The sequence below is a fragment of the Coregonus lavaretus genome (genome assembly GCF_964263955.1).
Source record: "Coregonus lavaretus genome assembly, chromosome: 5".
Taxonomy (NCBI): Eukaryota; Metazoa; Chordata; class Actinopteri; order Salmoniformes; family Salmonidae; genus Coregonus; species Coregonus lavaretus.
In genome coordinates, this window is record NC_139992.1 from 26,950,548 (window position 1) to 26,964,532 (window position 13,985).

General features: G+C 43.3%; 1 protein-coding gene across 1 annotated transcript in view; it reads left to right on the top strand.

Moving 5' to 3' along the window:
• myo16 (myosin XVI) overlaps positions 1 to 13,985 on the top strand; it is a gene marked incomplete at both ends in the record, with an annotated part of 152,201 nt that overhangs the window by 15,689 nt on the left and 122,527 nt on the right. Inside the window, one exon of the mRNA XM_084161983.1 lies at positions 2,421 to 2,693. Coding sequence (XP_084018109.1) covers positions 2,421 to 2,693 — 273 coding nt within the window. The remainder of the gene's footprint in view (positions 1 to 2,420; positions 2,694 to 13,985) is intronic.

Below are 13,985 nucleotides of genomic sequence, written 5' to 3' on the forward strand. Positions count from 1 at the left end.
ACTAATCACTGCCGTCTTTGTCTCATAGACACAGCCACACACTCTCATTACAGCACACACACACACACACACCACATCATTTCAAACTTTGCAATCACCACATCATTGAAAACTTTCTGTATTGCATCCGGGGGCAGACTTTGGGTATTAGATTGTCTGGAATTAAATTCCCGCTGATTACTTTTTTATGCACTTGGAAGCATCATGGTCTCTGATCGCCTATGAATTGCAACTTTATTTCTGGTTGGTCTGATTCTCAGCCTTCAACACTGAACAATGCAATGAATATTTACAATTTTATAAGTCTGGAACTGTACATTCGGAAAGTATTCAGACCCCTTGACTTTTTCCACATTTACGATAAAGCCTTATTCTAAAATCTACACACAATACCCCATAATGACAAAGCGAAAACAGGTTTTTAGAAATGTTTGTAAATTTAAAAAATAACCTTATTTACATAAGTATTCAAACCCTTTGCTATGAGACTCGAAGTTGAGCTCAGGTGCATCCTGTTTCCATTGATCATCCTTGAGATGTTTCTACAACTTGATTGGAGTCCACCTGTGGTAAATTGAATTGATTGTACATGATTTGGAAAGGCACACACCTGTCTATATAAGGTTCCACAGTTGACAGTGCATGTCAGAGAAAAAACCAAGCCATGAGGTCGAAGGAATTGTCCGTAGAGCTCCAAGACAGGATTGTGTCGAGGCACAGATCTGGGGAAGGGTACCAAAAAATGTCTGCAGCATTGAAGGTCCCCAAGAACATAGTGGCCTCCATCATTCTTAAATGGAAGAAGTTTGGAACCCCCAAGACTCTTTCTAGAGCTGCCCGGCCAAACTGAGCAATCGGGGGAGAAGGGCCTTGGTCAGGGAGGTGACCAACAACCTGATGGTCACACTGACAGAGCTCTAGAGTTCCTCTGAGGAGATGGGAGAACCTTCCAGAAGGACAACCATCTCTGCAGCACTCCACCAATCAGTCCTTTATGGTAGAGTGGCCAGACGGAAGCCACTCCTCAGTAAAAGGCATATGACAGCCTGCTTGGAGTTTGCCAAAAGGCACCTAAAGACTCTCAGACCATGCGAAACAAGATTCTCTGGTCTGATGAAACCAAGATCAACTCTTTGGCCTGAATGCCAAGAATCACGTCTGGAGGAAACCTGGCACCATCCCTATGGTAAAGCATGGTGGTGTCAGCATTATGCTGTGGGGATGTTTTACATCGGCAGGGACTGGGAGACTAGTCAGGTTTGAGGCAAAGATGAACGGAGCAAAGTACAGAGAGATCCTTGATGAAAACCTGCTCCAGAGCGCTCAGGACCTTAGACTGGGGCGAAGGTTCACCTTCCAACAGGACAACGACCCTAAGCACACAGCCAAAACAATGCAGGAGTGGCTTCGGGACAAGTCTCTGAATGTCCTTGGGTGGCCCAGCCAGAGCCCGGAGTTGAACCCGATCTAACATCTCTGGAGAGACCTGAAAATAGCTGTGCAACAACTCTCCCCATCCAACCTGACAGAGCTTGAGAGGATCTGCAGAGAAGAATGGGAGAAACTCCCCAAATACAGGTGTGCCAAGGTTGTAGCGTCATACCCAAGAAGACTCGAGGCTGTAATCACTGCCAAAGGTGGTCTGAATACTTCTGTAAACGTGATATTTCTGTTTTAAAAATTTTATATATTAGAAAAAAAATGTTTTAGAATAAGGCTGTAACCTAACAAAGTGTGGAAAAAGTCAAGGGGTCTGAATACTTTCCGAAGGCACTGTATCTTCATAAGTAAGCATGGTTATGTCCTGATGTGTAGTGATTAATTCCACTGCGGTCATTGAGGCTTAGCTCTGCTGCAGCAGCATTACACAGACAGACCGTAATAGGTTCAGAGACTGGTTAGTGAGCAGAACACCTGGCTCTCTTCCACTGGGACAGACAGCATGCTAAGTCATGATATTCACTACAGCCCATTGGGATGCAGGAGAGAAGACACTAAACAGTGTGTTTTTTAAAAACACCTGGAGGTTAAAGGCAGTGCAAGTGTGGTCCATTATAAACACACACAAACACACATAGACACACACACACACTTGCTTGTAGGTGAAACAGACAGCACTGATATACTTTATCATCCAAGTGTTGTCCTATACGTTCAGTGTCAGACTATATTTAAATAAACATTGAGTGGTTCAAGTTATTTATCTAACAGCGGTGTCTGTGTCTTACACTCACATACATGCACACACACACACACACACACATACTAGCTGTTTAACTATGTTTAACATCACTCTATATTTGACTTGTATAAACTGTTGAGACAGATTTCCATCACAAAACATGATATGCTAATGTTTTTCTCTCTCCTTTTCCCTTCTCTCCCTCCCTCCCTCCCTCCCTCCCTCCCTCTCGCTGCAGGTTGTTTTCAGCTATGTAACGTGTTTCGTCAGAACATGGAGATCGACCAGTGTCTGCTGGAGTCTCTCCCGTTTGGCCAGCGCCAGCGGCTGGTCAGGAGGATGCGCTGCGACCAAATAAGAGCATACTACGAGCGGGAGAAGACCCTGCAGAAACCGGGAGGAGGGGTCAAGGTCAAAGCCCTGCCCACCAGCCACAGGAAGAGGCACCGCATTCGCTTCAGCCTCGGTGACATCATACAGGATGCCATCATACGCCATGACGACAAAGAAGGTGTGTGTTTACCTATGTCTGCCTGCCTGTCTGCCTGTCTGCATGTCTGCCTGCCTGCCTGTCTGTCTCTCTGTCTCTGTCTATCTGCCTGCCTGCCTGCCTGTCTGTCTCTCTGTCTCTGTCTGTCTGCCTGTCTGCCTGTCTGTCTGTCTGTCTGTCTGTCTGTCTGTCTGTCTGTCTGTCTGTCTGTCTGTCTGTCTGTCTGTCTGTCTGTCTGTCTGTCTGTCTGTCTGTCTGTCTGTCTGTCTGTCTGTCTGTCTGTCTGTCTGTCTGTCTACCTGTGTGTGGGGGGGTAACTATAGAGATATAGAGTGTGAGTATGTGGATGTTAGTGATTCTGTATTTCCAGAGTGTAAAGGCTATCTTTCAGTAAAACTGTCTTAAATTCACAAACTGATGGCATCATATCTGAGTTCAGTAACACTTCATTTGAACTATTGACTTCTGACCGTTCTATGAACTTTGAGTAATTTCAATGAGAATAGGCAGTGGGGAGTGTTCAGTGTGTGAGTAGTACTGAGTGGCATAGATGAGCCCTACTCTTACAGCACTTACATCATTCTCTGCATGGATAAGTGCGCACTGGCGTGAACAGACCTAGTCCACATGTTTTGGGTTTACCCTCTCCACACCAATCCCTACAGACCTACAGTAATGCAACAGACCTCAAAGCATTATCATCATCCAAAAGTGGGTCTCAGTTGAAAGTGAACAGAAGAAATGTAGTCAGTGCCTCCCACAGAGCGGTAAAAAAAAAGCTTCTCTCTATTCCTTATTTCTCTCCCTTCCTCTCTCTCTTTGTATTCTGTTCCTACTTCAATATTCACTTTTTATTCCTTCTCCAGAGTTTCAGCTGCTAATCAGTATTCTGCTTAGTGTGGTTGGGTGTATGTGTATGTGTTTGTGTGTGAGTGCAGCAGTTGGGAAAGGACAAATGGATGTGGCAAGGGTGAGGAGTGGCCATTAGCTTTGCAGTATTAGCTCATTCTTCAAACTGAATACAGGCTAGTCAGGACACAAACTCTCTCTCACTCTGTCACACACACATACGCACACACACACACACACACACACGCACGCACGCACGCACGCACGGACGCACGCACGCACGCACGCACGCACGCACGCACGCACGCACGCACGCACGCACGCACACACACACACACACACACACACACACACACACACACACACACACACACACACACACACACACACACACACACACACACACACACACACACACACACACACACACACACACACTACTTACTCATGCAAACACACCTAGCTAATAGTCAAAGTGAAATGCAGCTCTTGAGAGACAAGCAGAAGTAATCTAATAAAGAAGGGGTTGTGCAGAACAGCACAACGATTACAGAGCTCAGAGATTTCTCCCATTATGAGCAATGGATCGGATGATATTAAGTCAGCCAAAGGCAGTTGAGCTATCCCCAGGACAGCTGACCAGATTGACTGGTTGTGTGTGTGTGTGCTTGTGTGTGTGTGCATGCTCCCGTGTGTGTGTGTGTGTGTGTGTGTGTGTGTGCACACGTGTGTCTGCAACTCCCTATTCTATCAACTTAGAGATTCCTCATTAGGGATTCTGCCTAGACCTTAGAGGGGAGAGAGAGAGAGCTCTTGTGAGCCTGACTGTAAATCATATGTTGCCCCAGGCAGGGATCTGAGGGAGGGTTGGAAACTCTACCCTTAAAGCCACAGGCCCATACACACAGAGCTGCAGTCAACCACACTTTATGTCTTCATGAAGTATCATTACTAATGGATACTCTATGAGGCTCAGGGGAGACTCAGTGCTTTTACTATAGAAATGTATTTATCTCACTATGGCCTCTTCTCTCCCTCCTTCTCCCTATTCTCTCTCTACCTCCCTTCCCTTTATAATTATCTGTCTGGCTTTCTCCCTCTTTCTTTTTTCTTTCTTTCTTTCTTTCTTTCTTTCTTTCTTTCTTTCTTTCTTTCTTTCTTTCTTTCTTTCTTTCTTTCTTTCTTTCTTTCTTTCTTTCTTTCTTTCTTTCTTTCTTTCTTTCTTTCTTTCTTTCTTTCTTTCTTTCTATTTCTCTCTCTCTCTCTCTCTCTCTCTCTCTCTCTCTCTCTCTCTCTCTCTCTCTCTCTCTCTCTCTCCCTCTCTCTCTCTCTCTCTCTCTCTCTCTCTCTCTCTCTCTCCATCCCTCCCTTATCTCTCTCACCACCCATGCTCTTGTTTGCCAGCCGTTTGCCCAGCTGTCTGTGTGTATCTGTCAGACCTCCCAGCAGCCATTGCAGGTCACTATGCTAATCTCCTCCCTTACGGCTGCCAATGAGCTTCAGCTGGGGTACTTGAGAGCAGCTGGTGTACCCATGCAACTGCCTGACTAAAGCCTGGTCCTTTGGCCGGCCGCTGTTTACCCCTGAGTAGAAGCCCATGCAACAGCATGGTACAGGACCGGCACAAGACTGTTACTGCCACTGGCTTTTGGTTTGGTGGGTAAAATCACCAGCCAACCAGTGGTCTGATTAACTAGACTTGGAACTGTCAAGGCTATGCTGGACAAGATGTTGCTGGATAAGATGTTGTTGGATTGGATGTTGTTGGACAAGATGTTGTTGGACAAGATGTTGTCCTGCAGACTTGATGTTCCATAGGCATGATACAGTGTAGATGGAGACATGATAATAAGTCTAATTTGACTCCATTTGACTGAATTTCCTTCTTGTTATTCGTGCTATTATTGATGTGTAGCTTTGATGATCCTATGGCAGGGTTGGGTAGGTTACTTTCTAAATGTAACTTGCTACAGTTATTAGTTAACTATCCAAAATTGTAGTCAGTAATGTAACTTTTGGATTACCCAAACTCAGTAACGTAATCGGATTACTTTCAGTTACTTTCTAATTACTTTTCCCTTAAGAGGCATTGGAAGAAGACTAAAAGGATCCATCAAACACATTTGCTGTGTCATCATAGTGGTCTCAGGCTCGCTCAGGTGGAAAAAACTTTAACATGCACCTTTTTTCAATGCTGAATTGAATGTCATTGAGAAAGCAGAAAGGTCTCAATGTTTTTATTTTCTCACAAACATCCTTTCTGAATTTAAGAGTAATTCAAGAAGTAGTCATCTATTTTTTATTTAAGTACAGTGGCTTGCGAAAGTATTCACCCCCTTGGCATTTTTCCTATTTTGTTGCCTTACAAACTTGGGGGTTTGCATCATTTGATTTACACAACATGCCTACCAATTTGAAGATTATTGTGAAACAAACAAGAAATAAGACAAAAAAACAGAAAACTTGAGCGTGCATAACTATTCACCCCCCCAAAGTCAATACTTTGTAGAGCCACCTTTTGCAGCAATTACAGCTGCAAGTCTCTTGGGGTATGTCTCTATAAGCTTGGCACATCTAGCCACTGGGATTTTTGCCCATTCTTCAAGGCAAAACTGCTCCAGCTCCTTCAAGTTGGATGGGTTCTGCTGGTGTACAGCAATCTTTAAGTCATACCACAGATTCTCAATTGGATTGAGGTCTGGTCTTTGACTAGGCCATTCCAAGACATTTAAATGTTTCCCCTTAAACCACTCAAGTGTTGCTTTAGCAGTATCCTTAGGGTCATTGTCCTGCTGGAAGGTGAACCTCCGTCCCAGTCTCAAATCTCTGAAAGACTGAAACAGGTTTACATCATTCCTTCAATTCTGACCAGTTTCCCAGTCCCTGCCGATGAAATACATCCCCACAGCATGATGCTGCCACCACCATGCTTCACTGTGGGGATGGTGTTCTCGGGGTGATGAGAGGTGTTGGGTTTGTGCCAGACATAGCGTTTTCCTTGATGGCCAAAAAGCTCAATTTTAGTCTCATCTGACCAGAGTACCATCTTCCATATGTTTGGGGAGTCTCCCACATTACTTTTGGCGAACACCAAACGTGTTTGCTTATTTTTTTCTTTAAGCAATGGCTTTTTTCTGGCCACTCTTCCGTAAAGCCCAGCTTTGTGGATGGTACGGCTTAAAGTGGTCCTATGGACAGATACTCCAATCTCCGCTGTGGAGCTTTGCAGCTCCTTCAGGGTTATCTTTGGTCTCTTTGTTGCCTCTCTGATTAATGCACTCCTTGCCTGGTCCGTGAGTTTTGGTGAGAGGCCCTCTCTTGGCAGGTTTGTTGTGGTGCCATATTCTTTTCATTTTTTAATAATGGATTTAATGGTGCTCCGTGGGATGTTAAAAGTTTCTGATAATTTTTTATAACCCAACCCTGATCTGTACTTCTCCACAACTTCATCCCTGACCTGTTTGGAGAGCTCCTTGGTATTCATGGTGCCGCTTGCTTGATGGTGCCCCTTGCTTAGTGGTGTTGCAGACTCTGGGGCCTTTCAGAACAGGTGTATATACAGTGGGGAAAAAAAAGTATTTAGTCAGCCACCAATTGTGCAAGTTCTCCCACTTAAAAAGATGAGAGAGGCCTGTAATTTTCATCATAGGTACACGTCAACTATGACAGACAAATTGAGATTTTTATTTCTCCAGAAAATCACATTGTAGGATTTTTAATGAATTTATTTGCAACTTATGGTGGAAAATAAGTATTTGGTCACCTACAAACAAGCAAGATTTCTGGCTCTCACAGACCTGTAACTTTTTTTTTTTTTTTTTTTTTTTTTTTTTTAGTCATTTAGCAGACGCTCTTATCCAGAGCGACTTACATGAGCAATTAGGGTTAAGTGCCTTGCTTAAGGGCACATCGACAGATTTTTCACCTAGTCTGCTCGGGGATTAGAACCAGCGACCTTTCGGTTACTGGCACACCGCTCTTACCCACTAAGCTACCTGCCGCCCTTCTTTAAGAGGCTCCTCTGTCCTCCACTCGTTACCTGTATTAATGGCACCTGTTTGAACTTGTTATCAGTATAAAAGACACCTGTCCACAACCTCAAACAGTCACACTCCAAACTCCACTATGGCCAAGACCAAAGAGCAGTCAAAGGACACCAGAAACAAAATTGTAGACCTGCACCAGGCTGGGAAGACTGAATCTGCAATAGGTAAGCAGCTTGGTTTGAAGAAATCAACTGTGGGAGCAATTATTAGGAAATGGAAGACATGCAAGACCACTGATAATCTCCCTCGATCTGGGGCTCCACGCAAGATCTCACCCCGTGGGGTCAAAATGATCACAAGAACGGTGAGCAAACGGGGGGACCTAGTGAATGACCTGCAGAGAATTGGGACCAAAGTAACAAAACCTACCATCAGTAACACACTACGCCGCCAGGGACTCAAATCCTGCAGTGCCAGACGTGTCCCCCTGCTTAAGCCAGTACATGTCCAGGCCCGTCTGAAGTTTGCTAGAGTGCATTTGGATGATCCAGAAGAGGATTGGGAGAATGTCATATGGTCAGATGAAACCAAAATATAACTTTTTGGTAAAAACTCAACTCGTCGTGTTTGGAGGACAAAGAATGCTGAGTTGCATCCAAAGAACACCATACCTACTGTGAAGCATGGGGGTGGAAACATCATGCTTTGGGGCTGTTTTTCTGCAAAGGGACCAGGACGACTTCTCCGTGTAAAGGAAAGAATGAATGGGGCCATGTATTGTGAGATTTTGAGTGAAAACCTCCTTCCATCAGCAAGGGCATTGAAGATGAAACGTGGCTGGGTCCTTCAGCATGACAATGATCCCAAACACACCGCCCGGGCAACGAAGGAGTGGCTTCATAAGACGCATTTCAAGGTCCTGGAGTGGCCTAGCCAGTCTCCAGATCTCAACCCCATAGAAAATCTTTGGAGGGAGTTGAAAGTCTGTGTTGCCCAGCGACAGCCCCAAAACCGCACTGCTCTAGAGGAGATCTGCATGGAGGAATGGGCCAAAATACCAGCAACATTGTGTGAAAACCTTGTGAAGACTTACAGAAAACGTTTGACCTGTGTCATTGCCAACAAAGGGTATATAACAAAGTATTGAGAAACTTTTGTTATTCACCAAATACTTATTTTCCACCATAATTTGCAAATAAATTCATAAAAAATCCTACAATGTGATTTTCTGGAATTTTTTTCTCATTTTGTCTGTCATAGTTGACGTGTACCTATGATGAAAATTACAGGCCTCTCTCATCTTTTTAAGTGGGAGAACTTGCACAATTGGTGGCTGACTAAATACTTTTTTCCCCCACTGTATACTGAGATCATGTGACAGATCATGTGACACTTAGATTGCACACAGGTGGACTTTATTTAACTAATTATGTGACTTCTGAAGGTAATTGGTTGCACCAGATCTTATTTAGGGGATTCATAGCGAAGGGGGTGAATACATATGCACGCACCACTTTTCCGTTGTTTGTTTTTTAGAAATTTTTAAACAAGTAATTTTTTTCATTTCACTTCACCAATTTTGACTATTTTGTGTATGTCCATTACATGAAATCCAAATAAAAATCAATTTAAATTACAGGTTGTAATGCAACAAAATAGGAAAAACGGCAAGGGGGATGAATACTTTTGCAAGGCACTGTATCTGTAATCTGATACAATATCTTTGCTTGTAACGTGACCGATTACAGTTACAGTTGTTTTGTGATCAGATTACATGTAATCAGTTACTCCCCAACCCTGATCTTTGGCCTGTCGACTTTTTTTTGTCTGTGTGTAATGTTACTTGGAGGCAATGTCAGTTTATGTGTCTCTCTGTGTGTGTATGTCTGTGCCAATTACTGTGTGGGAATGTCTCAATCTCACTCCATTCCATATCCATGTAGGAAACATGGTTGCCTCAGGCCTGCTTTATCCCAGGAGGTATGTGGGAACATTTCTGGAATTTTATTCACTGCAAATCCTTCATCATTCTTGAGAGGAGGATATGTGTAAATACACCCATGTCAAGAGGCCTAGGGGTCCATCTGGGGTGAGAGGGGGGTAATTTAGGGGGACGTGTGGGAATTGGGGTTGGTTCTGCCTTTACCAAGCTCCCCAAACCCTGGAAAACCGGTCTCAGCGGAGATCATGAGGAGGTGGGAGGATGTGTGGAAGGAAAATCAATGCTTGGTATTCCACAGGGATCTCATCTCATTCCGTTGTTATTAGTGATGAAATCAGCTCCTCTGTTCTGGAGATAATGGGAGAAATACAACTCTCAAAGATGAATGTAGCAGATTGTTTTTTTTCTTTGCTTTATCTTGTGAAGGGCTTATCTGGTGGTGAATCTCTCATTGAGGTGAAAAGCCATGAAATGAGAGTGATAAACTGTGTCCAAATGGTTTATCTAGCTATAGCGAGGCATGGGGATATTATTCTGGATGACTGTGTAATGTCTGTGGTATGAATGTATTATGTATTAGCTGTGTAAGGTACTCATCATAGCCACCCAACCTCTGTAATTATTTTTCATTTTTTATTTCCATTCCTTGATTGATACAATATTGACCACTGAATCATTCGAGATGAGAAAACACCTTGTACCCACACAACTCATTATCATTTAAAGAATGCAGTGTTTGGCATCTCTCTCTCTCTCTCTCTTTCTCTCTCCGTCTGTGTGTCTATCCTAATTCAACTTTGTTAGTATGGAGCTGGCTTTGGACAGATTCACATATAGGCTAGAAACACACTCTGCTGACGAGGCAGGCTGGTAATAAGAGATGTACACACATTTATCTTATCAGAAATCACTGGCAGGAAATCAGATGGAAACAGAGAGGAAAATAGAGAGTGATGGAGATGTGAAGAAGGGTAAAGAGATTGAAAGGGGAATATGTGAAAAGAGAGAATAGAGGGCTATGTGATAAAAAAAATTATTTGATTGCTCCCTGCCATATGTAAACTGGGACTTGCATGCGTAGTGACATTTGGTGAAATTGCCTTTCCAAAGTCGTCTCTTAACTTCATCAGTGGGAGGCATGGCTGTGACCGGAGCATCTGTTCCCCTCAAGATGCGTGGAACCCAAAATCAATTCCCAATACCGTTCCAGAATGATGATATGGAATATTCCACGCTTGGGTATGATTGGTATATAGCTGTGTTATTGAGGTGATATTGTATGTTACGTTCCCAGCAAAATCATATGTTTGATGAGATTGAGTCTACTGTAAATGAATGATTTTTATTCTCTTATATGAGGTTAGGGGTCTGGTAGAAAGAGATATTACTTGAGTGTGACAGAGTGTCACTCTCTCTCCAGTTGCAGTTCACAGCTGTTTGATAACCTGATAATCATAATATAGTTATTCTAATCATTGTGTCTCAATGCCTAGGACACTTGTTTAATATTAGCATCTATCCATTATTACTCCGCATCTAACCAAAGTAGTGGGTGTTTTAATATCAGATTACTATACATCATTGTGATATGATCATGTGACTTGGGTTGTGATTTATGAGTTAGATTTCATAACATATAAAATCAGAGAATGATAACAGTTGAGATTCTCTTTGACTATGAAACTCCCTGTTTGTACTAAAATACTGTACAGTAGCATCAGTATCAGTGTGTGGATGGGTGCCGTGCCGTGCATGCATTACACATTCAACTGAGACCTCCTGTCACTTAAGACAAGTGTAATTACATGTAGGAAGGAGTGACACATCTTTCACAATCGGGAGAAGGGAAATCACACTTTCTCCTCCTCCTCCCTCCCTACTCGCTTCCTCCTCTTGAGTCTGTCCCCTATTGATCAGCAGGTATAGATCAGACAGACAGTGAATAGCCTAGCACCAGTAACACCCTGTCTGTCTATCTGTCTGTAATCAGCTCTCTCTGAGTGAAGGAGGTAGAAGCACTAATGGCCTCTTCTGTCATGGTTTCATGTCTTCCTCACCTCAGAGTTTAGCACCAAGCTCACACATACACACGCAAGCACACACACATACACCTTTGTCAAGATGTCTACATACACAGTTGAGGTAATTGCATGTCCATACCCAAAGCGTGAACACTGATCCTATCTGAACGGGTTCAGTACAGCAAGCTTTATGTGTCCATCTTGAAGTTCGTCCTCAAACCCATACAGCTCTGGTACAGTTATCTATCTGTCAGAGCTAGAAGCTCGTTGTCAGCGCCACACATCGAACCCTTTCCCAGGGGCCTTTGCAGTGCAAGGTAGATGTCATGCTGTGACACTGGGCCAAATCCTCAGCGTTGATTGAATGAGGGAGCGAGAAAGAGAGAGAGAAACCAGCAATCTGTACACAATAGCTGACTCTTTGTGATTATTGTGGCCTTTGTCCCCCAAAAAAGGGAACAGATCAATGTTTTACATGTTATCTAACCCAATGTGTGAATTAAGCCAGAGATATTACTTGGGAAACTAGAGGAGCTTAAGAAACTCTAATAAGTAAAGCACATACTTGTGAACTCATTTGTTGTCAAATGTAATTTAGATTTCATTCTTAAATCTGCTGCAGAAGTATCTTGCAGCATTTTCTAATTAAGATGTCAAACCCTAGGGAAGCTTGTTCCAACAGACTACTACCAACTGAATGTCCTTCAATGCTTTAAGATTGTTCGGGAGAGAATAAACTTGGTTAACACTTTTTATGATCCATCTGTCTATGCATTCAAACTACCACACATAATACTGCATTTAATACTTGCTATAATCCTTCTAAAAACAACTTATAACAGCCTATATAAATGCATAGCTTAATCACTCTAACAGTATTCATAAAGCATTACTCAGAGGTTCAGAGAAAGTATTCCCCAAATTATGTGGTGGAATTCCAAATCCCAACACCCCTCTAGATAACTTTTTTCTGCATCACAGATCCCATCATAGAAGTCTGTGCTCATAGGATTGTGCCTTGTCTGAGAACAGTGTATATTGTTTTTCCTGAAGGAGAGAAACAGAGAGAAGACTCCAAAGCTCTTTTAGAAAACATAGGGCAGTCATGCAAGACGAGGGATTGTGGTGACTATGAATGTGTGATAAGAAGCACTGAGACGGAATCATTTACAGGAATGAGAACTTACAGTAGGTTTAACATTGGAGGGTTGGGATGGGGTATAGGGGAACACACAGGGAATAATATGGATGGTGGACAGATAAGGAAGGTGAAAAAATAGGTGATAGGAGAAAGGTGAAAGGTAATGTATGTCATGTAATTGAAAATGCAATCGAAGATACATTCACAAGGATGGAGCTCTAGGATGAATAGAACAGAGAGAAAAATTGAGAGAAAGAGAGAGATGGATCGAGTGGGAATTGAACAAGTGCATTTGGATTCCATCCATTTATGGAGTAGCCTAGGTATACGCTCCACTCACCCACTATTTAATAGTCCTTCTTCCCTTCTCCCTCTCTCCCTAGAGGTAAAGCTACAGTATAACTGTATACTTCTCTCTGTTTTCTCCCGTTGCATCCATTGCATACGTCTCCCTGCATGAATGCAATGTATTTACTATCTCTAGGCGTCCATAGTGTGTGCAATGTATTCACATCATGTTCCTTGTAGTCTGTATTTTTGCAGAATCATACCAGATTGACACTTATCAATAATATCATTTTGGCATCACTTGCTTCTATTGTATATCATTAATTCAGCTGACATAGCTCTCAGGGCTGTAGTGGAGCGTACTGCAACTGTACACCAGCGACTCGCTAATGTTTTGGAGTGGCTACCTGTTAGTGACGTCGTACATAATGTAATTTATATGTTATGCAAGAGAGACTGGAGTGCCTCTGCCAGGTCTGACAATAGTACAAGGTCAGAATGGAAACACGTTTCCCTAACTGGAATGAGTCTGCCTTTGCATCTACATCCATAGAAATATGTATGATCTGACTCCACTTGAAGGAGTGGAGCTGCACCATTGAGAGCATCCTGACTGGATGCATCACTGCCTGGTATGGCAACTGCTCGGCCTCCGACCACAAGGCACTACAGAGGGTAGTGCGTACGGCCCAGTACATCCCTGGGGCCAAGCTTCCTGCCATCCAGGACCTCTATACCAGGTGGTGTCAGAGGAAGGCCCTAAAAATGGTGAAAGACTCCAGCCACCCTAGTCATAGACTGTTCTCTCTGCTACCGCACGGCAAGCAGTACCGGAGTGACAAGTCTAGGTCCAAGAGGCTTCTAAACAGCTTCTACCCCCAAACCATAAGACTCCTGAACATCTAATCAAATGGCTACCCAGTCTATTTGCATTGCCCCCCCCCCCCCCCCCCCCCTTTTACGCTGCTGCTACTCTCTGTTTATTGTCTATGCATAGTCACTTTAATAACTCTACCTACAGTTGAAGTCGGAAGTTTACATACACTTAGGTTGGAGTCATTAAAACTCGTTTTTCAACCACTCCAC